Here is a 27,852-nt window from a genome sequence, read left to right as displayed (position 1 = left end):
GATTTTAAGATTTCTTTAAGTTGAACGATTGAACTTTTCTTCCATGTGTTAATTTGGTACTTGTTTCAATAAACTTTTGCTTCAAATTTTAACTATCAAATTGAATACACTGAACAAAACTGCTAAGTAATACTGTGTTGTTGTTTTTTTGCGATGCCATTATTTTTTTCTTTAGAATACTTAATTTACTTTGTTTCAAGAAGTTTATAAAAATTCAACGAGAAATCTCACTTCTGTGAGTCTGTCGTCTCAACAGTGCTTATGACATCTAAATTAACACCACCACCAGTTCTAGCAGGAATACGAATGTAAACATACTGACATTTCGATTAAGCGGTAGAATGGGTGATATTTTGTAATACTTGAAGTCTATTAAAATGTGTACATTTTACAGGCAAAATCTTTTTTTACTCACAAATACTGCATTTTATATTTAACTCGATTATAAAAGATTTAATATTAATCCTTGATTTTTTTACATATTATTCTGAAACAAACAAATATATAATATCATGTGAATAGACCTTTCTAATACATATACTGTACCAAATACCAAAGTTTCAAGTTTCAAGTTTATTTACAGCAAACCGGCAATAGTCTTGTCTTTGACCATTAACTATGTAATGTGAAAAAATAACAAATACATATGTAATACACATATTCACAATAGTGAACATACATTATTTATACAAATAAAAAATTAGGAAACAGTAATTGTTACAAGAACTTCATAGCATCTAACTTAGCAGTTTCAAACAACAAATTCTTATTATTTGTTGACATAATTGACGAAAATTGTTTAATGGCGACCAAGAAATTGGCCCAAGATATCTGCTACGTATATTTGTATCTATTACAACACTAGAGAAAGTGATATTCTGTTTCTACAGATCTTTGATTACAAAGTTTATTCAAATGATTTTGTCTATGAGTACCATTATATGTCACAAGTTCAATTTCAGGAGAGTGTGAACATAATCTAAAACAAATAAATTCTTTATGTAATTTATCATTTGTTATAATGTCTAGCCCTTTCTCTGTTGCTTTTGTATTCAGAAAGAAATATTGTTCCGATATTGAAATGCGAAGGTTATTGTCAAAAGAAGTTTTGTCATCTTTGAAAACGACACGTTCATAAAACTGAACTTATAATGAAATGTACTGTGGTAAGTAAAGTTTGATACTACACTCAAACATTTAAAAACACTTAATCTAAGAATCTGAAAAATAAAAAATTGATCCAATTAGACTTATCTTAGGTATAAAGTCTATTAATGAAATAACCACGATAAAAACGGATATTAATGTGTTAACTTTTCTGCGCTACGTAAAACATGACTACTGCTCATACGTATCACAAATTCACCAAATTAGATTACATGTAATGAAGGATAGTAATAAATGAATATAAAAATTGCATATAAGTTGCACGAGTTTTATAACTGTCATTTATAAATGAGGTGTTTTTTAAGTTCTTGGTTGTATGCATAATATTATTGTGAGCATATCAAAAAGTATGCAAGGCAAATTACATATATTTTACACATGTTTTCACTTTATTCACATGCTTGAAAAATATTTACACCAGCTCTACCTCATGTGTCAGAATAAATCAGAAAATGACTAACTGGTTCGATTGTGTCACCGGCTTGAAGCAAGGCTGCACATTGTCGCCTACGCTCTTTTCCATCTTCGCAAATGACCTTGCAAAAGAAATAAATGACCTTGACCTCGGTATACCAATGGATGGTATTAAAATTTCGCTACTTATGTATGCTGATGACATTGAACTTGTTTCTGACACCGAAGAGAAATTACAGACAATGTTGAATACAATTCACGATTGGTGCAGGAAATGGCGAGTTCTGATAAATACAAATAAATCGAAGTGTATGCACTTTAGAAAAGGGCGGTCACAGAGAACGAACTTTAAATTCACCATCGGAGACAACGAGTTAGAGGTTGTTCAGACATATAAGTATTTAGGTGTAATTTTCCATGAAAAGAACGATTTTTCAGTCAACTGTGATGCTTTAGCAAAAGGTGCCGGACGTGCTGTCGGCAGCATTATTAACAAAATCCATAATTACAAAGAGTTTGGATTTAAGTCTTTTGAAAAACTTTACAATTCATGCGTTACACCAATACTTGACTATTGTGCTTCTGTTTGGGGTTATAAACATTTCCAGCAGATAGATAATATTCAAAACCGCCCAATGAGGTACTTTATGGGCGTCCATAGATTTACACCCGTGCTTGCAATGGTAGGAGACACGGGATGGTTACCAAGTCGGTATCGCCAATGGTCATCTGCTCTACGCCTTTGGAATCGTTTGGTTTTAATGGACAATGAAAGACTTACGTACAAAGTGTTTGAAATGGATTATAGAAAGTGCTGCAATAACTGGTCTAGTGATCTTAAAACCGTTATGTACACATTGGGATTAAATACTAATTTTGACAACTTAACGCCGGTTAATCTCCCATTTGCTCGATCATTGATTAGTAATTATTATTCAAACATTTGGGCACAAGATGTACAGAACGTTTCAAAGTTGAGGACATATAAACTTTTTAAATCAGAATTTAAGACTGAGGAGTATTTATGTCTAAACCTGGGAAAAAACGAAAGATCGCTGTTAGCACAATTCAGGACTGGTATTTTACCTCTACGCGTAGAAACAGGTCGATATATTGGTGAACCAGTAGAAAACAGACTTTGTACACTTTGTGAATCCGGGTCCATTGAAACAGAGACACATTTCTTATTAGAGTGCAGCTTATATAATTCTATTAGACATGAACTATTTGAAAATTTACTGACAGACAATTCTCTCGCTAACTTAACGAATGAGTAAAGACTCGCACACTTGATTGTAAAATTTCCACGAAAAGTGTCCAAATATATTGTTAAGGCATATCTTTGCAGAAGGAACCACATATATTCTTAACACTGATCGCTAGAGCTGATATAATTACGTAAACAAGAAAGATATCAATGTTGTATATGCTATACAACTGATGTATATATTTATCCTATCTATGTTTATTTTATTGAATCGTAGTCCATCCACTAGATTTTCACATGAACCAGAATCCTTTCATTCCGTACTTACTTAAACCATGATTATTATGTTTCATGTTTTGATATGGCTTTTTGTACATACTGATTATCTGATTTGGTGACTTATAGGTCCATTGGGCCGGGTGCTATCATGTTGTATATATAATTATGTGTTATGATGAAATTGTTTATGCACATGTCACAATGATAAACAATTTACTTACTTACTTACTTACTTATAAGAAGATTTACAACTGTCCTTACATTGTCTATGTTTTAAGGTATGAACAACTTTTGATGCTTTCAGCTATTTAAACCGAAATTAAATCAAGTGTTATATTCTCTTGTTGCACTCAGTCTTGAAACCGGACCTTAGTGACATTCACGTCACCTTCAATTCGCAGTGTATCGATACGACCTGGTTCGACCCTGTGGTTGAACTCAGTGAAATGTTTGTCGTTAACAGCAATCTGTAAATAAATGAACAAATATGAATATCAAACACACGAATGCCAAACACATGAATATCAAACACTTGAATGTCAAAACACATGAAAATCAAACACATAAATGTCAAATACATGTTTGTGAAAATAGAGCTACATTCATGATTAAACGACATGCATTATCGGTCGATTATAAAAAAAAAACTTCCAGTTTCTTAGTAGTATACGTAACAATTGTTCACGTTTTAAAAATGGAATTTGTGTCTCGTATTCCTTTAAGTTTATTTGATCAGTAAAGCTGTAAGTGTAAAGTATTTAAAGGCATTTCTTTATGAGTAATCAACATCTGCAGATAATTACATGAAACCTTATCTCGTTTCTGAGCATGAGCTCAAATTAATGACTTCAATAGTATCCTTAGTAGATGTATAAGCCAATCGAGTCAATATTCAGCGAAAAGTTAGTGCTGTGCTGCTATTTTCACATTTTTATTTTTAATAAGTCACAAAATATAAACGTATATGAACGTATTCAAAATTTTCATACAAAATTCATTGTTTTACGTCGATCATTTACCTTGAAACAACGATTTTCAACTAGAATAATCATTTGAAATTCTGTGCCTCGCCTGAAGGGGAAGCTAGGTGTATTTCTCTCCTCAAGTTTATCATCCCAGTGTCCCTCTTTGTGGTTCATTACTACACAGTTGTTGCTGACAGGGTTTCCCCATTTAAATCTAACATCAAACACCATGGCAATCTGTTGAGGATCAAGGTTATCCCCTTGTTGTAGGTAAATGGAAAACCTACAAGTACATGAATATTTTATCTACAAGTACACGAATATTTTATGGTACATGGAGAACGTACAAGTACATATAATTTTATGGTACACGGAGAACGTACATGAATATTTTAGGGTAAACGGAGAACCTGCAATTACATGAATTTAATTAATACATATGAACTTATCATGAAAAATGTGCAGAACAAATATATATAAATATCTGAATCTATCTATCTAATTATAATATGGAGAGTCATTTTATTAATATTATTTCAAGTCCTCTAAAATCCAGAGTGTCCCAAAACAATGACAGGCAAACACATAAATGGTGTAATAGCATTTTGCAATATTACTCCTAAACGTGTTTGCTAAATGAATAATGAAGTTGATGTTTCATCAAGATCTAACTCTTTCAATAAGACAAGAGTGATGTTTAGTTAAGTTACCTAAATACTATATGAGCCGCGCCATGAGAAAACCAACATAGTGGCTTTGCGACCAGCATGGATCCAGACCAGCCTGCGCATCCGCGCAGTCTGGCCAGGATCCATGCTGTTCGCTTTCAAAGACTATTGTAATTAGAGAAGCCATTAGCGAACAGCATGGATCCTGACCAGACTGTGCGGATGCGCAGGCTGGTCTGGATCCTTGCTGGTCGCAAAGCCACTATGTTGGTTTTCTCATGGTGCGGCTCATATTACGCGGAAGGCAAAAAGTAATTTCCTTATGGAAGGGAACACGAGTTAACTGTGGAATGTTATAATACAGATAATGTTCTAATCAATACAATAAATACATATCTCCTTATTTGCCTTCATAAGAACTTGCCATTGCGCCCCATCCCACAGTTTCTACAAGTGTTTATAAATCTATATTAGTATGTTTAACATTTAATTCATTTTTTTACCTAGTTTACTTATAACGCAAGATATAGCTCAGACTGCAAGATATTTGGCCACTTTGACTTATGTAAAACGTAAAACTAGGTTAAATTGTTCGAGTCGTGCATTCTCCAAAGGATAAAAAATCAATGTAGTTTACCTGCTGGCGTGCGGGAGTGGAACTCCGCTGATGAAAATCATTTTATCTGGATGCAGGCCTCCAATGTTCTCTAAATACGGTACTGGCTGCAAAGTATTTAAATTAATCAAACTATTCATTTACATTCACAGAATTCTGAAAGCTTTCATTTGAGACAGCTATCGGATTTAGTCTGAAATTATGGAAATAATGAATCTTCAAATTTCCCTCATGTTTAGAAAAACTTTGCAAACGATGAATATTTTATTAATTACGTTGGGCGTTTCTCGAATTGGTAGGTTTCCAGGCATACAGACACTAAATAGAAAAATGGCGCGAAAAAAAAAGGTAGGTCGCATAATGGCGGATACAAATAGTCCTCAGATTTTGTTTGCTCTGTAGAGCTATTTTCCTTACTTTCTTTGCACTTTTTTTGCTAAAATCACATGACAGATCTATGCTTGACATGCAGGTAGCAATTTCATAATGAAATAACAACATGACAAATTTTTCATGGAAACTTAGATCATAGACCACCAGTATAATTTGAGGTCTCATGTTTTAGCTGATTTTGCAGTTTGTGTGTTTGAGTGAAATTATTTTTCTTGCATCAAACATGACCCCCACTTCTCTTTTGATTTTTATTTAGCACTGACAACGTTCTTCAAGAAAACGTAGGTTACAGACATTTAAAATCGGTCCTGATGTCTGCTGCGGCCATTGGAAATAGGTCAATTTTATATAAAATAAAGAACAACAACTATTTAGTGTGTTATAACCTCCAGGGTGAAATACATGTGTATTTGTCGCATTTTATCTGCGGATGTGGATGAAATATCGCTTGATCTTGGATATTATATAATGTAGATAAACAAAGAGATGTAGAACTTTGCGTTAAACTTCACGAACCAATTATAAATGAGAACAAAGCTCTTTTTCACGTACGTCATACATGTATCTTGTTGATGCTAATATAGTTTTGCATTATCTTTGAAGAATCGTTTGATTAAGACACAACAGGACAATAAACGGTTCTTATCTTAATATACGTTAATCATATATCTTTGTGCTTTAGGGAAGATAAATCATCTTGATACTTGACTCTCATGATAAGACAATGAGATAAGTCCTTATATCAAATTACTGAGGAAGATATAATTATTCATGTAATTCATTTCATTCCCTGTTTCACGTTTCAGATCAAAGGTTAACGTTCCAAAGATACCAGAACCGTCCGTTTTTAGGTTACAGTGGTACTTAGATTTCGTTTTGCCTCTCACATGCATACTAATTATTACTTACTGTAAAGAGATGACTATTATAAAAATAATTTGTTTCCTCATATGAAAGCAACGTGAATTTAATGAAATACTGCGCTGAGTACATAATTTGATTTATTTGCCAATCTCAGAAAATACAGGATATGCATTTGTGTTTAAATTCTTTCAAAATCGTAAAAAAGCGTCATTAATAGATAATATATTATCTGTCACATAGGCAAAATTTAAAATTGATTAAGCAAATTTTTATTAAAAAAAGATATCATTTAAGTGAACAGATTATTAGCTATGGAATTAATGAAAGGAAACAACAGATATTTGAGCCGCACCATGAGAAAACCAACCGCGCAGTCTGGTCAGGATCCATGCTGTTCGCTAACGGTTTCTCTAATTGCATTATGCTTTGAAAGCGAACAGCATGGATCCTGACCAGACTGCGCGTTAGCGCAGGCTGATCTGTATCCATTCTGGTCGCAAACGCACTATGTTGGTTTTCTCATAGTGCGGCTCATTTTAATTTGTTTGAAGGAAGCACGGTTGAGATAAGCTATTTAATTGTAATTAACTGAGCGGTAGAAATGGGCCATCCATGAAACTGCAAATATAACGATTGTGTAACAAATATCGCAACATATCTATAAAGTCATTATGTGTCATGTAATCCAACATATTTACTCGACATGGTTCATATTTAAACAGTTTATTTTACTCACTTGACTGTATTCTGTAACCCCGTTAGCTGAGCGACCTCCGTGAAACTGAAAAGATAGAGGTTGTGTAAACATGACGTCACTTTCCCTGAAAAATGTATTTTATAAACCAAAGTATCATGTATATTATGCAGTTAACTTATTTCATAAACACAGACATAGAATTTATATCATTTAATGCGTTTTCCTTTTGAAACCCCGTCAGCTGAAAAGTATTAGGGGGCACCTCCATGATACTGTATATATAGCAGTATCGCAACCTCTATAAAAAGTCATTTTGTATTTAATTTATATAAACAAACATATGTGCTCGGCATATTTCATAAACATAATCCTAAATGTAAGCGTTTCAATTTATTTCTACGTTTATACTTACTTGACCTGGGCTGTATTCTAAAAACCCACTCCCTGAACGACCTCCGTGAAACTGAAAATATAATTGTTACGTAAACATTATGTCAGTTTTCCAAGAAATGGAAATGTGCTTTATAAACTAAAGTATCACAAAATATTAGCTAATTTCAAGAACAAAATCGTAACATTGTGTGTCATTTTTATGCGTTTGTACTCACTTGATTGTCTTCTGCAACCCCGCCCGCTGAAGGGTATGAAAGGGCACCATCATGCCTCTGAAAATACAGAATGTCGCAACCTATAAATATATGTAAATTAAAGTATCAAACTATTAATTTTTTGATTTCATATTTAATTTAGAACGTTAAGTTTCCGTACTGACACGAGTGTAAGTTGTATTGGCGCCCAATAATGTCTTTTCTGGCTTTGATTAATTAATTAAGTCAACGTTGATTCTTTTCGTTATACTCCATCTAAATAACAAAGGAATATCATTTATGTCGAGTTTGTATAAAAACAAATGCAACAAGAAATATGCATTCGTTCGTTTGCGGGAATGACCAGCGCCAGCAAAGGTGCACAGTTTCTCTAATAATATTCTAATTTAGAATTTTACCATGACGGGTGATTGACGTTTTTTCGAAGCTCCATAAACGGGACGTTGGTGCTGCTTGAGTGCATTGCTGACTTCACCGAACGTTACCCCTGCTACATGCAAGACTGTTGCAGCTATTTTTATGTCCTTGTTTTCTTCCATCCTGGTGCCCTGAAACTATATTTGTCTCTCAACCAAGAGTTTCAAAATACTAGAATAAAAATGTATGTCTGAATATTTAGGGTTTTAAATGGTATCATCTAAGTCCACCGACACTTTAAACAATTTTCTTGGAAGTATCATTCGCTTACAATGCCACACACTTGCTGAATTTTAAACCTTTACAGCAAGTGATAAGGTTACAACATACCTTAGCAAGCAACGTCCAAACAAGAAATAAAAAGTATTTTTAAAACATGATGTGATTTGTTTCATCTGTTGACACATTTACATATTGTTCTAAAAAGACTGATGATAATTTACATTATGGTTCTGATAATTTTCTAATTTTCTATTGTTGTGATGATATTACATTTTATGTATGTATTGTTATGTTGATAATTTTACATATTGTTCTGATGATTTTCTTACCTATTGTTCTGATGATTTTCTTACCTATTGTTCTGATGATATTTTAACAGATCGTTTACTTAATATTTAGGCATTTTAATGATACTATTATATATATATAACATTATGTGACCTCCAATCAAGTAAAAAGTTTCAATTTTTAGACTAGATGATAGCGGTTTTAGGACTACAGCTACTACTACTTCTTCTACTGTTACTACGTCTTCTTCTACCATTGAAACTATTCCTACTTCTTCTGCTACTACTGTTATTACTAAACTACTACTACTACTACTACAACTACTACAACGACTATTACTATCACTACTACAACGACTATCACTATCACTACTATTGTATAAAAAGTACGACTACTACTACGACTACTTCTACGACAACTGCTTCCTCTACCAATACTTCGACTAAAACAATCGCAAATACTACGACGACTACTGTCACTACTACTACGACAACTTCTACGACAACTGCTTCCTCTACCAATACTTCGACTAAAACAATCGCAAATACTACGACGACTACTGTCACTACTACTACGACTACTTCTACGACAACTGCTTCCTCTACCAATACTTCGACTAAAACAATCGCAAATACTACGACGACTACTGTCACTACTACTACGACTACTTCTACGACAACTGCTTCCTCTACCAATACTTCGACTAAAACAATCGCAAATACTACGACGACTACTGTCACTACTACTACGATTGCTGCTGCGACAACTACATCTTACACATAGACGGTGACTATTACTTCGACTACCATCACTACTTCTACTTCTACTTTTATTTTTCTGTCATTTTCTGTCCTCAGATTTACATTCGTACGTATATGAATTCCATACATTTATGCATATATTAGTGAACTGTTCATAAATTGATAGAGAAAATTCTATTATCCTGCCGATTTTAAAAACATGGTTTCAGATATGAAAAATGGTATAAATGTTGAAAAAAAAGTCAACAACCGTTTACAAACGATATAACTGAGCCGCGCCATGAGAAAACCAACATAGTGCGCAGTCTGGTCAGGATCCATGCTGTTCGCTAACGGTTTCTCTAATTGCAATAGGCTCTAAAAGCGCACAGCATGGATCCTGACCAGACTGTGCTGGTCGCAAATGCACTATGTTGGTTTTCTCATGGTGCGGCTCATAGTTTTATACAGTCTTACATTTCTACGACGGTAACTTCCCAACATTTCAGAACGTCTGTTTGTCACTGAAGAAAACATATGGAATTGACGTTTAACTGTAACAAGCCATGGCTTTTATACCACACCTGTACCGATAGGGTAGGAATATTTTCCTATAGAGAACAACAAGTGTGTTTCAGTTTCCGTAAAGAAAGTACTCGAAATAGAAGATAACTGTGATAGTGTAATTGTGACGTCAATGGGTACTTGAACAAGTTCTGTTAGGAGAAATTAACACTTATTATTAAGCTATATATGTAGGTTTCAACACGGGCATGTTTGAAGAATGCGGAGTCCACCTCATCCACTTTAAACACTTCAGTGAATGTCATACGCAAGAAAAAATTACTAAGTTCGCAATCGTTTCTTATTTCAGTTATAGTTTTGTTTTCTGTCTCATTTACATTGTTAGAAGTGGTCCGGTGTTAATTCTTAATTTCAAAACGCGACCACGTCTGAAATATATGCATTTTTGTTTCCTATGTTGTCTGCTTCTCATGTTGTTCGCACTGGATTTTCAGCGCTTTTTGTATTACGGTAGGAGTTTTGTGTAAAGCCAGCGAAAAGACATTTTACCTTGCAAATGCATTCACAAATTGAGAACCAGTTTTTGCAATATATCAGCACAACGAAACTCTTTCTCAGTAAAAGGGATTTCCTTTTTGTGTAAGTTCTCGATGGTGTACCAGTATGTGTACTTCATAGATCTTTCAATCTCAGTTATGTTGATCATAAACGTACACTATACAGACACTTAATAGGAAAGTGGCTGGAAAAACTGGTAGTCACATAATGGTGGATTCAAACAGTACTCTTATTTCTGTTTGTTTTTTGTTTTGTTTTTGTTTTTTGCTCTATAGAGATATTTTCCATATTTTCTTTGCAACATTTTGGTTAAATCACATGACAGATTTATGCTTTACACCTAAATACCAGTTTTATAATTAAATAATATTACAATGTATTACAAAATTTGTCATGGAAACTTAGGTCATACACCACCACTACATTTTTGGGTATTATTCTAGCTGATTTTACAGTGTGTGTGCTTGACTGTAAATATTTTTCTTGCATCAAAATGGCCTTTCCTTTTCTTTTGATATTTTTTCAGTAATGGTAATGTCCTTCAAAACATATTGCAATTAGAGAAACCGTTAGCGAACAGCATGGATCCTGACCAGACTGTGCGGATGCGCAGGCTGGTCTGGATCCATACTGGTCGCAAATGCATTATGTTGGTTTTCTCATGGCGCAGCACAAATAATACACGGATAGCTGACTATCTTTTACTAAAAGCTAACTTTGTTGAAACTGGATTTTCTAAGCGCACGTTATTCACGAGCATGATAGGCATGTCGGTGTAGACGTTTATCATATGACGACCTGACGTATGTAAATTAGAGCGTTATGACCCCGGGAACTCAGTAAAAGAAAGACATGTGATATACAGGGTCGTGACCAGAAAAAAGTAACCGCAACAGTGACATATTTATACAGACAAACGTATCAGTGATTTGTGACTTTGCAAAAAGGATACAGCAAACCAAACTTTAAAAGCAGTATGTTTTACCGTGTTGTTCAAAGATTATTGTCTCGTAACATCATAGCGCCGTTCTAAGTGCGACTGAATTGTTTTGCTGAATTAATTAAACATTGTCTCTGTCGAAAGCCTTTCGGTATTCATCAACATTCTGATTTCTATTGTCAAAATCCAGACTTTATATCGAAAGTAATATATTACACCGTAATTTTGAAAAGAAACAACATGTTTCGCTAAAAAAAAATAGAGCATAACAAAATGCTGGTTAGTTTGAGTTACATTGTAGAGGAAATGATTATAGGAAGCATTGTTTAGCTTCCTTAAACATACAGTTGAAACTCGATATCTCAAAATTCCGGCTCGAAGATATTTTCAAGTCCCGTTCCGAAAACACTTGCATAAAATACCATTTTAAAGGGTTAGGAATGCCTGACAATAAGTTAATTTTATATGAAATGCATCCTCAATCCTTTCATAATGCTTAAAAAGTTTTAAAAGCGGGCCTATATCGAAAAAGATATGGCACTTTGAAATTTAAGAAAATGGCTGATTATGGAGGCAACCATTTTAGTGTTTATGACGTTATTTACACACTGTTGAATTCTTTATTTAGCAAATGACCTTTTAAATAGATTAATTTCATATGTTTCTTTAGTGTAAGATGTAAAACATGATAATTTTTTCCACTACAGCTGAGAAAAGTAGAGAAGTTATTTTACAGAAATAAGTAAATTTTATGCAGTTCAAATATGTATCAAGGAATCAAATAACTCTGACGTTTTGTTTTTTGTTGCCATAGAAACAAGATGTTTTAAATGTTTATGACTTTCTCATTCATAAGCCGATTTTAAAATTTCTTTCACTGTTTTAAAAGATTTAAGAACAGTCTGATATCGCCTTGGGCCGGTCAGCAGCAATACCACAACTAGCGAGTTTAAAGCGATTTACTGTTCACGAAAACTTCACTTTTAATAACTGCCATGTTAAAAAGTAAAAGAACACTGAAAAGAGCAGTTATGTTGATGACAAAACACAAATATCCATGCTCGTAAATACATACAGCCAACAAGATCCTAGATTAATTGTAAAATATGAATTGTATCAAAGTGGTTTCGAAAAGACTCCTCCCGGGTCATTAGAAACAAGTGTGTAAACGACATTATGAATGAAAATGAAAAAAAGTTATTATCTTTTATAAATCCGTTTTAGATAAGAAATATGACATAAACCACAAAATTGATCTTAGTTTCCTTTCATTTCCGACTCAGTGCGATTATAAGTAACTTTTAAGCTGATTCTGTTTTTTCAAAAAATAACATTTACCAGCCCCCAAACTATCTTATTTTATAAATATGTTGCTCATCAAAACCTTCGTAATGTTGGAAATAGCATATAAAGATTTATTCTAAAATAATAAAATTTGACTTAAAAACAACACAACGCCGGATTCTACACACAATTTGGAGATCTGAATACGCAAACAATTCTGTAAATACTAGCAAACTTTTTTCATTTCATTTTAGGATGTGTGGCTAACCTGTTTTGAAGCTCCATAACAAAAACATATTAGCATAATGCAAGTCTGTGGATAGTAGTCTAGTCAGATGTACTTCAAAAGAATGCAAGCACCCATACAAGACAATGGTTTTGTTGCTGTTCTGTAGTTTATTTACAGGTAAACATGTTACATATCTTGAATTGACATACTATTCAATCGTTTTAGAGATTTTATACTTCTTTTGTAAATTATCCCAAAAACCAATAACAATTTGACTCAGATAGATTAATATGCTCACAAACACCCTGAGTTAGTCGACAAGACATATTTGAAATAAGTATAGCCACGTTTTAAAATGCACTATGTAATCTAAATCATGGTACAATTATAATTCCTAACAGAGTCTTAAAAAATGTCTAACCTTTTTAAACAGTATGTTTCCAGCATAAATTTCTTGCTACAAACTAACTAGCACATTTTTTTAAAGTAGGAAAAAAAAATACCGCGCACAACTATAATATACTATTATACATCACCTTTGATTTATCATCCCGGTAGTTTGTTAGAAATTGTCCTTGTTTCAGTTGCCGTGTGTTCGTATCACCAAGTACACTTTTTATCGATAATTTTGTTTGATGTTGAACCAAAACATAAAATATAAATATATTCTTCCACTAACCAACAGACAAAATTTGAAATGGCATTAACTTACAATTCTTATGTTATATCCTGAAATTCTGCACAGGTCAACACATAATTGAGCCGTGCCATGAGAAAACTAACATAGTGGGTTTGCGACCAGCATGGATCCAGACCAGCCTGCGCATCCGCGCAGTCTGGTCAGGATCCGTGCTGTTCGCTAACAGTTTTTCCAATATCAATAGGCTTTAAAAGCGAACAGCATGGATCCTGACCAGACTGCGCGGATGTGCAGGCTGTTCTGGATCCATGCTGGTCGCAAACCCGCTATGTTGGTTTTCTCATGGCACGGCTCATATATTTAGGATTTGTTACAACATTATAGTCATCCATATTGTTTTGTGTTGGTTTTACGAAGCTTACGTACTGCAATTATACATAGTTTCCTGCTATAGGTAAATTCTATGACAAAGTGGGTAAAACCCTCTGTTGTTGCACTTACAAGGGCGTACAATTAATCTGAAAACATATATCGACATTCTGTGACACATTTCCATCTATATACTTAACAGCTTCCTTAAGCTGTAAAGATTTGTGTACATAAAATGAAAAAGACAATAGTTACAAGAGAATATATAAGCGAATATAATTTCATGAAAATTTATATGCCACCTTTGAAAAGTACATGCATGTATTTGTTAATATGAACACTTGTAAGCCTTTCAAACATTTTTTGTCAAATAATCAAAGCGCTTCACTAAAAACATTTCTTTTCACAACAGGATATTGTAACCAGCTAGAGAGCATCTGGTGTATTCAAAACCTCAAACAAAATAATTTCCTATACAACAAAGGGAGTATACAGGCACTTAAAACTGATTTAGATAAAACACGAGTTTAAGCGTTTCTTCACAACAGCCCTTAAATGTATGTGACGTTTTCTTTAACCATCCACATGTATACATATCAAGCAGTAAGAATGTTTTGATGAGAAACATTTTATAAAAGAACTTTTGAAAAAAATTGGGTTGGTGGGTGTGCTTTTTTTTTGAAGAAGAAAAAAATCGTCTTAAAAGTTTATAATCACACTGAGTAAAAAATAAAAACAACTGGGTGACCCTATGGTATCGCAAAATAAAAATACAGAGCTTCTTTCTGCTAGTAGTTGAATATTCTTAAGGCTGTGGCATTGTCCGGTTGTTACAAAAATAAAACTAAGTTGCGAGAAATTTGTCTTACTGTGTTTCTATTTTCGAAGCAAAAAATTGTTTCCGATTTAACATCTGGTGCAACCCTTTCAATTATCTTCTTTACACAAACATTTAACCTTAAATTGGTATTACCTTGTCAATTACAGGTTGCTGTGAACATTAAACACATGTTTGAATTCAAGCACAGGGTACAACCGGTAAACCGTATCGGCACCGTATCGACACACTCCGTATCGAAGGTGACGTAAGGCTCACCCAGGTCCAGATCCAGGGATGAGAAGCAAACACACTTTACTTCTTTATCAAGTGTTGAACACTGATATCATACTGATATCATACTCTATCATTAACGTAGTCTGGCTACCGACTCGATAATCTTTTTTTCTTTTAAATAACTTCTCTTATATATTCTGACCAATCTTTCTTGGCTCTGATTATCCAGTGTTTTGATAAGAAAAGGGACATAATTATACAAATTGGAATAGCCCCAGGATAATCTCCTGCTAACAAAACACAGGGTTTGATTATCATTAACATGTCGAATTAGACTGTTTAGTGTGGTGTTTTGTCTTTCAGTTTTAAACGGACAATTTATAACATATCTATATATAGTAGTCTGTGAAGTTGGTGACGGATTAATGTAGACAGCCAGATAAAGCAAAGTTTTATCTGGAAGTTTAGTTTTCTTCTATAAAGAGTAAATATATATGAACCGTGCCATGAGAAAACCAACATAGTGGCTTTGCGACCAGCATGGATCCAGACCAGCCTGCGCATCTGTGCAGTCTGGTCAGGATCCATGCTGTTCGCTTTCAAAGCCTATTGCAATTAGAGAAACTATTAGCGAACAGCATGGATCCTGACCAGACTGCGCGGATGCGCAGGCATGTCTTTATCCATGCTGGTCGCAAAAGCCGCTATGTTGGTTTTCTCATGGCGTGGCTCATATATTTATATCACTGAACTAAACATGACTAATTGAACTGAATTCATTTATAAGATATCAAAAAGATAAATAAAAAGGTTTACATGTTGAGGATCACGAAGGGTATATTATATAACATTACATGTACATAGATAGTTAGCCTCGGCATTGGTCCATCTCGATTCACAGAATTAAGCAATTCAAGGACCACAATTTGATCGTTCTATGGACAAACTAGAAAGGTGACAGCAGGTTATTGTATTTCTTTTTAATGCGGAACTAGACTTACACCTTGACGCTTTTACAACATGTGGTGTACTAGCTGGTATTAGATGAAACAAGGCCATTAATGAAAAAATGCTGTTTTCTTGCTAATGCATGTAATCACAGAGACTATATCACAATCAAATAATACATAAACATAAAGATACGTACATTCAGCATTCAATATACACTCACGAGAAAGGGTATCATCATATGCATTTGTTTACCGCAGATACATTAAAACAAATTCACAAATGGATAATGTTACGTGCACTAGACACTGAGACACACTGGTGTTTTCTACAGTAAGTCAGTTTGCTGGTTGTTAGTTTTAGCCACATTTAACCATTAAAAACAGTTCGGTACACACCGATTCATTCCGTAGCAACCGTCCTTTTTGACTCTATGTTCTTTTTGCATTATCTTGTTGTGATACTTACTTAACACGTTTAAAGGCGTATGGAATTTTTACTTACGTCATTGCCTCGTTTAAAGGTTTGTCAAGTGCATGTGGCCAATGGCACGAACAATTGTTCTGTTATACAACAAAATATCAAGACATGAGTCCAGAAAAATATTTTTTAAGAAAACAGTCAGAATGAAAGCAACCCCCAAAAGATGTTCACTTATCTAACGCAGGGCAATTTATCAAGCAGGTTGAATTTGGGGACAGACATCTATTGCAAACACTAAATTTGCTAATTCTGGCGACTGAAAATGCACCAAGAGAACTGGCACTTTGTTTCCATTACATTCTACATTTTCTAAAGCAGGGTACTCGTCAATGTTACTACAAAAATACAGGCAGAAACAGATATAAATATATCTTTACTGCGTACACGGATGTGTCATTGTAAAGGCTTTTGTGCTAGAAAGTGAAATGCCGGCAATTCTATCACTGTTTTAGTTAAGTTTCGCCAAAACACCTTAGATTTTATTTCCAGGTCGGTAGCAAATTTTTCAGAAATTTGCAAAAAAGGGGAATTAGAATAATAACAACAAATGGACACTAGAGTTGTCAATACCATCTTTTATGTTTACAAAATGTATAACACTAACACTTTAAGTTTCTGACATAATATCATGTAACAACGACTTTTCGGATTTTCTAAAAAAAAATGTAAAATGCCGACCTATCATTCCAATTAATTTTTGGGGCCTTACCCTAAACAAACAATTATTCTGGGTCTTATAATTGCGCTTCCTAACAATATATTTGTCAAACAGCACACATCATCTAACATTATAACTGTGACGTTCTGCCATCATTTTACTCCTGTATCGGACACAGAGATACAGAATAACCTTAGGCCGGTCAGCACATATTTATGCAACCTCGCCAGGTATATGTATGTTTTTGACAACACAGAAAATGACGCCACTCGACCTTCAGCTGTTTCCGGAAGTAAATAAAATGAAAGTAGAAATGCTAAACTTGAAAACGAAAGCCGCATTTTGATTCGTAGATAGTCAGGGGTCACGCGCAGGGGTCACCTCGTCTAAATGTATGCGCGTGGACTTCTTTTTTTTTTTTTTTTGCTATTGGGGAGCCAATTTTCAGCACTTTATTACAAATTGAAATTACCTGGGCTTTAGTACGGCATGTCAGCTTTTATTCTTAGGTAAAAGTATTTGAGCTCCGGATAAACACAAATCCCACAGGGGTCCGTATACTTTTATAATGTCCGAAATAATCGTACGAGCATTGTACGTGTGGGTCAACAGTTTTGTATTATATCCTTTCCGCAACCTTAAGGTTGCGGAAAGGATATAATACAAAACTGTTGACCTTAAAGTTGCGGAAAGGATATAATACAAAACTGTTGACCCACATGTACAATGCTCGTACGATTATTTCGGACATAAAAGTATACAGGACGATTTAGAACTAAAATGAAAATACACTGTTTTATTATTTGTCCCGAAGGCTTATGTATGAAAATTATAGCTCAGTTCTTTTAAGAGAACTTTGTTTGTTGACTGACTGATTAATCTTGACTTTCAATGTTTTACATCTAGATTTATTCGTCATGTTTTCCTTTTATGCCTGTATTTATATATTCATACATAGGTAATTTATAGATGTAACTGTTTAGTATGTCTAGAGAAAAAAATCTGCTTTGCAAAAACGTGTATAATTATAAACATAAACTTAGGACTATGTAGGCATAGGAAATAGAGATCAATATAATGGCATCTTTACTAATCCTACCTGTTCTGTATTACAAAAATGCTTCTATTTTGACATTTTGATACAAGCAAAACTGTATTATCTGCACTATAAAATAACTACTGTTATACTATATCTATTTTATTTATCCAATCGTAAACGTTTATTTGCAACACGTGACCGTACAATATATTACCGTATTGGACGCACGTGAGTACAAAAAATCCTGTATTTTTTCCGTATTTGGACGGTTCAACAGTCCCATGTTAAACATACTATAAAGCCCGAAACGCGCGAAAATGTTCCGAATGTAAATCAGGTGAAGTAGGCGCTATATGCAGGAGGTTGCACTATATGATTACTTATTACTGAGACTCAGAAATACAACATTCAATGAATCACGTACTATTTCTAAATGAATTAAAATGAATATAGAATAAAAAGGTTATTTAGGGCCTAACATTGTTCTGTATAATATATATTTGTACTCATACCAAGCTGGGAAAATACAGAAAAGGCAGAAATACAATATTCAGTGAATCATTTTTAAATTAAACTAAAGTAAAACAGATATAGAATATAAAGGTTATTTAACATTGTACTGTACAATACGAGATATATTTGGACTCGTACCCAGCTGGGAAAACCATGCGGCTCGTCCAATATGGTTTTCTCAGCTGGGTACGAGTCCAAATATATCTCCGTATTGTACAGAATAATGTTAAATAACCTAATAGTATTTCATTTTATTATCGGCTTGTTAAAAGTAAATGTTTTACCATAAGTGAGCAGACAAAATCATATGGGGTAAATCAAACACACATAAATAAATTCTAAATGTTTTTGTTGTGCAAAAAGGTATGATATTGTGTCTTAAACCGTTTTCATTTTCCACTCAATTGTGTATTTGCAAGCGAAGTAAACTAATAAATATTTCTGCTTATAGGTACTGGCCTAAAGCAAGAGTTGTCATTCTTTGCGGATCACAGCTTTAAATAAAATATTAAAACTTCTGTTACTGATATTAATATAACTATCATAACTTTTACATTTATAAAATAATTTTTGGTTATTTAAAAAAAAGGTGTATATAACAGGGTAGAGTATAAGGTTGCACTTATATTTCCTTGCCATAGAGCTAGCTTTTATAGCAAAGCGGAAGAGTGTCCGCCTTAGGAATGAGAGGTCATTGGCTCGATTCCCGGTTAGGGCTGAACTATTTTCAGTCTGTTACATTCAAGAAAGCGGCATCGAGACTATTTCTAAAATTAGAAAGTTGGTAGCTTTCATCTGAATCAGGCTTAAATAAACAAGTATTAATAAATGTGGTATAAGATAGTAGTAATAAAAGTTATAATAACAGTAATATATACATTCAATTTTCTTTTGTTATAAAAGAGGCATTAGGATGATGGTATGCTTTAGCTTGACATAATTTATTTACAAGAAAAACATATACGTTTTATAAAATATTTTTTGCAGGGATTTAGATTATATGTAAACATACAAAAATAACCCCTTACGAAGCCTCTTTTGAATTTAATATTTTCATAGTAAAATCTAACTGTCACTACCCCATGTACAGTATTAGCACTGTAAAAATGATGTGAGACTGAAAATAGTAAAGAACAGGAATACAGCTTATTATTTGAAACACACGAATGTGTTAAATGTTAACTTGCCTTATAAAATACCCGTAATGAGCCTCAAAATGTTGAGAGTATTTAATTTAATTTTGATATCATTAACTGTTAGAACACATTAAAATTAGTTTCCTAACCCGTCTACAATATTTTTCCGTTACAGTAGCTTTTTGTTGTGGGCCTACTTTGCGATGCATGGCTCTCTGGCTGTGTTTGGGGGTGCTCTGTACTTCCGGGAAATCTACCCTTACCTTATATCTTGTTTACCTAAGTGATATGATATTCATAATTAAGATAAATTGATCCAATTAATGAGAGTTATCATCAATTTCCCCCTTTAAGGCCTCATAATGGTGTTTTACCGAAAACGGTTTATCCACCCAGTGATTCATTTAATGTATTGTTCATTTTTACCACCTCCTTGTCACTAATGATAACTGAAAGTTTGCGGTGTGGATTGCGCAATTACTATTCCCCAGTTAGTCACATATTCTATAAGGAAAATATTTGTGTAACTACGTGTCTAAATTTTTGATTTAGCTGTTAATTATTAAAGTGTTTGTGAATTTTGGCAGCCCTTATTATTTATTTTTTACCAGACATATTCTATGAATATATACATATGTACATATCATATTCTACCTTATTCCATGTGAATTTAGGCAATTCCCTGTCTCATTGGAATAAAAAAACAAGGAAAAATAATAACGACTCATCTTTAATCACGTACAATACAGAATTTTCTTCCTGAGTACTGTTTTACTGAAATTAGAAGTTTATGTATTATTATATTTTTACTGAAAAACAGTGCTGCGGATTTTTTTAAAATGTCGGATACAGATCGTCGCAGAATGGTAAGTTTGTTAATAAAAGTTATAAATATACAGGTAAAATGTACCAATATCTATGTAAAGAGTAAAAAAATGTATGTAAAAAGTGTAATTATGTGGGTTAAGACAATAAAATATTTAGGTGAAACTACATACTGGTGGATTAAAACGTATAGATATATAGGTAAAGATAGGTAAATTGGTACGTTTTAAAATATGTAGGTAAAACTATAAATATGTTGATTGAAAGGAATAAATATGTAGGTAAAACTATAGATAGGTGGGTTAAAAAGTATAAAGCTTAAAAAATTTGGGTTTAAAAGTATAAAAGTTTGGTTAAGACGTATAAATATTCGTTAAAACTATAAATAGATGGGTAAAAATGTATAAGTATGTATGTAAAATGTATAAATATGTAGGTAAAATGTATAAATATGTAGCCGAGGTAAAAAGTATAAATACGTGAATTAAAAGTTATATATATATAACGCGTCCCTAGCACTGAGCTCCAGCCTGCCGCTCGAGGATGTTGTGTGTCACATTGATTACCTCTTTTAGACATACTTTATAGAAAGGTTAATCTCTACGTATGGATTTGTGACATGTAGGTATATTTCGACATTACATTATTTCTTTGTAACAATTCGGTTGTTGTTTTGGGGGAATGGTGGCAATAGAAGCAAAGCTCATTTTAGAAATAATATTATTGTCTTGTAATGTAATACTACTATTATTATATATTAAAGTTAACGAGAAGAAAACAGTACTTCGAAAACACTTCTTTAACAGAAACTAGAATTTATCTCGTAGAGATTGTACTTGGTGTTTCAGGATGGTGATACGAATCACAGAGCTGATATTGACAGAGCATCAAGTGGTACAGGCCGTGTTGATGGATCAACGATTGATGAATTCCGAGATCGCAGGCAATTTTCCTGGTATCCCGTACGTAAAATATTGAAAGATGTGACCTGTATGTGTGTGTCTGTGTGCGTGTGTGTGCGTGTGTGTGTGTGTGTGTGTGTTCGGGTTTAACGTCTTTTTCAACAATTTTTCAGTCACATAAACGACGGTGTCTATTTGTAGCAGTGAGCACAATGCCCAACTTTATAGTGCTGCCTCACTGGAATATCACGCCGTCGACACGTGGCATGATACCCCACCCAGTCACATTATACTGACACCGGGCTGACCAGTCCTAGCACTATCCCCTTAATGCTGAGCGCCAAGCGAGGAAGCTGCTAGTACCATTTTTTACGTATTCGGTATGACGCGTCCGGGGACCGAACCCACGACCTCCCGCATGTGACCTGTATAACCATACGGTAGAAAGTATAGTATATAAGATGCTTCCGCTCTATGACCTTATCTTGGTGTCAGACTTGATCCTTTGTAACGCAAGCCTGTTTTGATCACAAACTATTGAATGTATATTTAGTAAGAAACAGGATGTGTTTCTACACATGCGCGTGATCGAACGTACTTTAGCTCCTCCTATTTATAGAGCGTAATGGACTCTATTGTTGTGAGGCCATAGAAACATAGTCGCTGACACTTTTATATTAATTTAATTGAACCAAATAGATATCTTTTGCTCGAAAATTACTGGGAATCATAAAGACAACTGTAAAGTGAGTGTATTTTTGACAACATTTCAGCGTGACAGTGCCTCCAGTGAATTAAGCGATAGCAGAGACCCAAGACACCATCAAGTGATTGTAGGTATATAAAACAATATTAAATCAGTAACATTTTTATTGTACAAATTCAGTCTTTTATCAGAAAAAAATCTGGATTATTATTTTTGGAACGCTCTAATTCAAAATAAAACTGATCATATTGCCTAGTGACTACAAAATGATACAGGTCACATGGGAATAAAATGTCTTATTACTCATCAGTTTTTAACTCGGGTAACCCCATGACCCAGAGGTTTAACTTATTTTATTTTGTATTGTCTTTTTAATGAATTTAACAATGTGATAATATACCACTGAAGGCACGTCGATTTAATAAATCTTCGTGCAGACATCATAAACGCTTATACCCCAGTCACACATACGGCGCGGAAAGCTACGTCTAGCCACGGATAAAAACGTAGTAATCCGTATCTATCCGTATTGAAACTTACCTGAGACGTACCTTAAAGTAGTAATCCGTATCAATTCGTACCAATCCGTACGGCTCAGGTACGAATCGATACGGGTTACTACGTTTCTATCCGTAGCTAGACGTAGCTATTTGCGCCGTATGTGTGACTGTGGTATTAGTGGCTATTGTTTCATTTCATATGAATTAACTTCCAACATTGTATATAAGAATGTAGCTCAAGCGCAAAGCTCTCCTAAAAATATCTTTGAGAATTTGATATGGTCTAATTTTATCAACTATGTAAATAACAATATTTTATTTCTATGAAAATTTGAACACGAATTTCAGTGTTGAAAATTCACCATGTATTTTAGAATATTGGAAATGTATAATGTTTTGAAGGGAAGTTATTGGTTCTGGTGAATGTTTTTTTTTTCAAGTAAAATTTTAGTAAGAAGTATTGATTTTCGTTTAGAAAGTTATAAATATTAAGTTATGATATAGATTCAGACTTTGCTGATTACAGGGTTTCACTATATTGCAGCCTGTACCATTTGTACGGGAGACTGGCATTCTCACGCCAAGTAATATTATTTTCATTTGCGGAGTTCCACACCCACAGGCAAGCAGGTAAGCCAAGAAGCTCAAAACATGTGCTCTAAATTTCATTTATTTTTTAAACAGTTAAATATTCAACTTCCGGCAATGTCTTACATGAACAAACAAAATGTACATTTTTAAGTATAAGATACTACCATGAAACATATCTGTAAATTCAGTTGCGTTAACATTTTAATTTACCTGCATAATATTTCGAAATGCATTGGACACCATGTCCATTTTGTTAAGAGCTAAAACTAAAGAGATATAATACAGGTGTATTTATCATCTATTAGTTAAAATATACTGAGTTTTATCATGACATTTTACCTAATTAAATGTGTTTGTTTTTCGTTGTCTTATTCACATAAATAAAACCATAACTTTCATTCCGTTTGTTGGATGAGTCAAAGTCTACATAGAGAGAAAAAATGTTTATCTATATTTCATAATTTTAAATTATTGAAATACTAACGTTTTGATATTTAATTATCACATAAAGAAGACATTGAATAATTTGACTGAAAAGTCAGTGTTATATTTATCTGAATGGATTTTATTTGTAATTCTTACTGTCATCGAATACAGTTTTTATCACTTATTAACTCGAAATTTCGAATTTGTACTATTTAAAACTTAATGCATAGTGTTGTTAATACACATTAACTTGTTACTTCTATATTTACATAAACAATTGTTTGTTCATATTTTCTAATATTAAAACTATAGTCCAGTATATTTTGAAGAAGGACCAATAGTTTCTCTCAAAAATGCTCGTTCAGGGTAAGTTTAACAGTACCCGCACATTTATTTGCATACGAGCCAACAAGGTTTAACTGTATGAAAGATGTGTTATTAAAGCATGATAAATACATATATTTGCAGGTTTACCGTTTACCTACAAAAAGGAGACAGTCATGAACCTCCATTAGTCGCAATGTGTGTTGATGCCAGATTTGTCTTCGGAGGTGACCGAAACATTGTTGTTCGGAATCATAAAGATGGCAACTGGGGTCGAGAGGAGAGGAATATCTCTTATTTCCCATTCAGGCCAAATGCATCCTTTGAAATGATTATCTTGGTTGAGCAAAACTGTTTTAAGGTAATTATGTACATGACTTATAATTAAATGTTCTATTTTTATATGCCCGAAGGGACGTATTGTGTTATATCCCCGGTGTCCGTCCGTCCGGACGTCCGCCCGTCCGTCCGTTAGCAATTTCTTGTCCGCTCTGTAACTCTTGAACCCCTTGAAAGTTTTCAAAGAAACTTGACACAAATATTCACCACATTAAGACGACGTGCAAAGCTCATGTTCTGGATGGCTCGCTTCAAGGATTTACATAAACAATATGGAAAATAATTTAATCAATGCATAGGTTTGGATTTTTACATAACAACAATATATTTCGTGTGTTAAGTTAATCTTATTACATAGATACATGGTAAAACCAAGACTTGAGAACTACCACTTTTGTTTTCATGCTTTTATTTCTATTAAGACTTAGCCCTACATATTGAGAAAACAAAATCAAACAACACCAAAATCACAGAAAGAAAAGGTTGTTTAACACGAAAATTGAACAGCATATAAAACATATATATTACTCTACACAACATTTATCAGGTTACTGATATACATTGATTCCGGAAAGGCTCAAAAAGCCGCACTTTGACTAATAAAATATGTAAATGTTACGTGTTGAAATTTAATAACTAGGTTGAACGTAGTTTTTAGCAATTGTTTATTTTTTGTTTCTTTACAAATGGTTTTCATTTTTAAGGGGGATAACGTTTTGAGATTATTTAAGTATCCATCGTACGGGACAGTACGGCAGAAGATGTAATGATCAGGGAGATTGTTGGTAAAGATGTTGTTCGTTTATCAAATATTTCCTTAACTTTGTAAACGTTCTAGACTAATCTAGTATAATAAACCTAGCTACCTAATAACTATTACATTCTGTATAGATTTTGCTTAGTTCGAATTTCATTTTAATTCACAGGTTGCCGTAAACAACAAACACATGCTGGAGTTCAATCACAGGATCACACCTGGTGATATTGATACAGTCCGCATTGATGGCGACGTAACGCTCCACCAAGTCCGGATCCAGTATTGAGAAGCATATGCGAATAGCACGCTACCTATATTTGACAATGATGGATCAGAAAATACGTAGATGTTGTAATATATTATATAACGGTTCTCTATGATTTTCCTTTTATATTAATTTATACAATGTAATGTATATTTCAAAATTATTTCTAAGGGAGTCGAATGTACGAAATGCAGATCTATGATAAATAAATACAGGGTATATACACTGTGATCCTAAAAGACCAAAAGAATGAGTCAAAGTACATAGGGACTTTTATGGTTGCTACACGGCATTTAAATACTGCTATTGTAAGATTTTATAATAAGATCTAAACAATATTTTTTTCAAAACAAACCAATGTGCCAAAAGACATTATAATTCATTTACAGAATGCAGTGATATTAACCGTCCAAGGTCAAAATAACAAGTGGAAATAACTTTATAACTATTATTGATAATAAGACTGACGTTTTATATTTTCAAGAATAAAAGCTTTTCCAAATCACTTGTATGCGTACCACCCATGAATACGTAAATTCGTATACTATTAAGTGGAAATTTTCGTTTTAACCCTTATCATGTTGAACACGATTGATTCTGTCATTGAGACCAGTGTAGATCATGATCAGCCTGCACATCCTCATGGTCTGCACTGCTCGCTATTCAGTCAGTAAATTTTCATTGAACACCCTTTCGAATAATAAATGGTACTGTCCAAATTGAATGATGGACCATTTCATTTTAGAAATTTAGTGGGCTTAGGGCTACGGTCGTGGATTTGTAATGGCACTCTAAAACATCAGTGCGATAATGTATTTTCTTTAGGCAATACGGCATGTTTCGGAATTAATTAAATTACGGGTCAACTTACTTAAAGAACATATTTTGAAATCATAATTTTACTTTGACAGTTGTCAATATCGCTCCAAATATTGGTACTTTTACACTGATAAAACATATAAGAGTAGAAAACACCGACATTTAGTAAACATTTAATTTTCTATGCTAAGCAAAATCATGGAGATAATGAGGGTATAGATTTGAACTGAGTTGTTTAAAATATAGTTGGATGCAACGCTTTAAATTGGACAAGTGCGAGCAATGGTTTATATACTGAGACTTTATTCACAGCAAAACTTACTAACAAAAAAAAGAAAAGAACACAAAACATACAAGAAATAAAGCACAAAGTATACAAGATATTCTTCAACCCCATTTTGAAAATTGTCGGATAACAAATGTGAATGACGATGTATGATTTTACCCTGTATGTAAAGTAATTACAAAAAAAATGTGTGTGCGTTTTCTCTATTTGAGTGAGTGTCCACATTGTATACATCAATAACCTCTGTCCTTTTGTCTTTGATGTACAACTTCATGTAATATGCATTTTAGTTCACGTCATGTAAACATAATTCGGGTATAATCATAATGAATTTTTAATGAAAGTTGTATCACCAAGAACATGTGAAACATGACAGCAGCGAAGCAATCTTTAGCAGTAAAATAATTATATAGATTTGAAATAACAGAACAACGAGCTTGTTATGTTTGTCCTTATTGAACACTAGACAGATGACTATGTAATAAAATCTATACATAGATCCTTTTGGAAACATAGATTTCAACCAAACAACCAAGCAAACTCAAACACTCTCGATTTAATTGAGTCTGTTCATGAGAAGTAATGGAAAGTGCAACAGCACTCACGCCCCTAGCACCGGCTAAAGCGGAATTTTATTACGTAGACACTGAATGGACTCCAGGATCCAAAATGACCAGAAAATATAGCAACACCGAATCCAAATACAAGAATTTTCTGTGTCAGGTTTTATTTATTCTAGGTGAAATAATGCAGCGGTATAAAAGATAATGTTTGTAACGTAATTAACGTTTAGGTCCGGGAATCTTTTGTGCTTTCCGTATGCAAATTTTATCAAAGCCCCAGCAAACGTGTCCAAAGATAACAGCCTTCGCTGATCTGTGCTTCATAGAATTTCCGGACAAGCACTTAACGTAGACTTCCTCTCCGCCTCTAACCGTGGCAATTATAAGCATTGAACCACAGCTCGAATCCGTAGCCTCTCGTTGACTACTTGCAGCATGCACGTTATCCCCGACGACAATACTATAGTGGACAAATTTCCAGCAAGGGCACGGACGTGGGCGGAAAATTAGTAAAGGCCTGTCATGGGAGCTACGAACCTCCCCGTGGTTGTGTTGTAGTTGTCTCCTTTGTTCAACAGTACGTCAGCAGATTTAGAATTTTAACCAGTGCCAATGCTCTTATCCCGAA

The 27,852-nt window shown here is 33.8% G+C and overlaps 2 protein-coding genes across 12 annotated transcripts; one reads left to right on the top strand and one right to left on the bottom strand.

The window, feature by feature from the left end:
• Positions 1 to 140: 140 nt before the first annotated feature.
• On the bottom strand, positions 141 to 13,818 carry LOC123538936 (galectin-5-like). Of its 9 annotated transcripts, XR_008371530.1 has the most exons (9): positions 10,023 to 10,128; positions 8,277 to 8,432; positions 7,879 to 7,935; positions 7,683 to 7,733; positions 7,310 to 7,354; positions 5,338 to 5,423; positions 4,087 to 4,315; positions 3,302 to 3,534; positions 141 to 1,574 (listed from the first exon to the last, which is right to left on the bottom strand). XR_008371530.1 is itself a non-coding variant. In XM_045323383.2 (8 exons), the coding sequence occupies exons 2-8, from the start codon at positions 8,415 to 8,417 to the stop codon at positions 3,418 to 3,420; spliced, it is 726 nt and encodes a 241-aa protein (XP_045179318.2). In that variant the 5' UTR covers positions 8,418 to 8,432; positions 13,794 to 13,818; the 3' UTR covers positions 141 to 3,417. The 9 variants fall into 9 exon arrangements, 8 of the variants coding, with proteins under 8 accessions (XP_045179318.2, XP_045179311.2, XP_045179326.2 ...); XM_045323383.2 differs by lacking the exon at positions 10,023 to 10,128 and adding an exon at positions 13,794 to 13,818 and having other exon boundaries at positions 141 to 3,534; XM_045323376.2 differs by lacking the exon at positions 10,023 to 10,128 and adding an exon at positions 13,503 to 13,600 and having other exon boundaries at positions 141 to 3,534.
• Positions 13,819 to 20,420: 6,602 nt separating this feature from the next.
• Positions 20,421 to 26,754, top strand: LOC123538981 (galectin-8-like). Of its 3 annotated transcripts, none has more exons than XM_045323427.2 (6): positions 20,421 to 20,787; positions 21,595 to 21,708; positions 22,422 to 22,481; positions 23,381 to 23,484; positions 24,340 to 24,556; positions 25,461 to 26,754. In XM_045323427.2, exons 1-6 carry the CDS (start codon positions 20,761 to 20,763, stop codon positions 25,575 to 25,577), a joined length of 639 nt encoding a protein of 212 aa, XP_045179362.2. In that variant the 5' UTR covers positions 20,421 to 20,760; the 3' UTR covers positions 25,578 to 26,754. The 3 variants fall into 3 exon arrangements, with proteins under 3 accessions (XP_045179362.2, XP_045179375.2, XP_045179367.2); XM_045323432.2 differs by having other exon boundaries at positions 20,428 to 20,787; positions 23,399 to 23,484; XM_045323440.2 differs by lacking the exon at positions 22,422 to 22,481 and having other exon boundaries at positions 20,423 to 20,787; positions 23,399 to 23,484.
• Positions 26,755 to 27,852: the final 1,098 nt, after the last annotated feature.

Source organism: Mercenaria mercenaria, chromosome 1, assembly GCF_021730395.1.
Source record: "Mercenaria mercenaria strain notata chromosome 1, MADL_Memer_1, whole genome shotgun sequence".
Classification (NCBI taxonomy): domain Eukaryota; kingdom Metazoa; phylum Mollusca; class Bivalvia; order Venerida; family Veneridae; genus Mercenaria; species Mercenaria mercenaria.
This window is presented reverse-complemented; position numbering and strand designations above follow the sequence as displayed.

Bases quoted from the DNA above. Each gene is read 5' to 3' on its own strand.
- LOC123538936 (XM_045323360.2), bottom strand. From the start codon at position 10,082: ATGTTTTCTTCAGTGACAAACAGACGTTCTGAAATGTTGGGAAGTTAC. The intron at 4,316-5,337 runs GTAAACTACATT...ATGTACTTGTAG, and splicing joins CCACTCCCGCACGCCAGCAG to GTTTTCCATTTACCTACAAC. The intron at 3,535-4,086 runs GTAAATGATCGA...ATTTATTTACAG, and splicing joins TTGAAAATCGTTGTTTCAAG to ATTGCTGTTAACGACAAACA.
- LOC123538981 (XM_045323427.2), top strand. From the start codon at position 20,761: ATGTCGGATACAGATCGTCGCAGAATG. The intron at 21,709-22,421 runs GTACGTAAAATA...ACAACATTTCAG, and splicing joins GGCAATTTTCCTGGTATCCC to CGTGACAGTGCCTCCAGTGA. The intron at 23,485-24,339 runs GTAAGCCAAGAA...ATATATTTGCAG, and splicing joins CCACACCCACAGGCAAGCAG to GTTTACCGTTTACCTACAAA.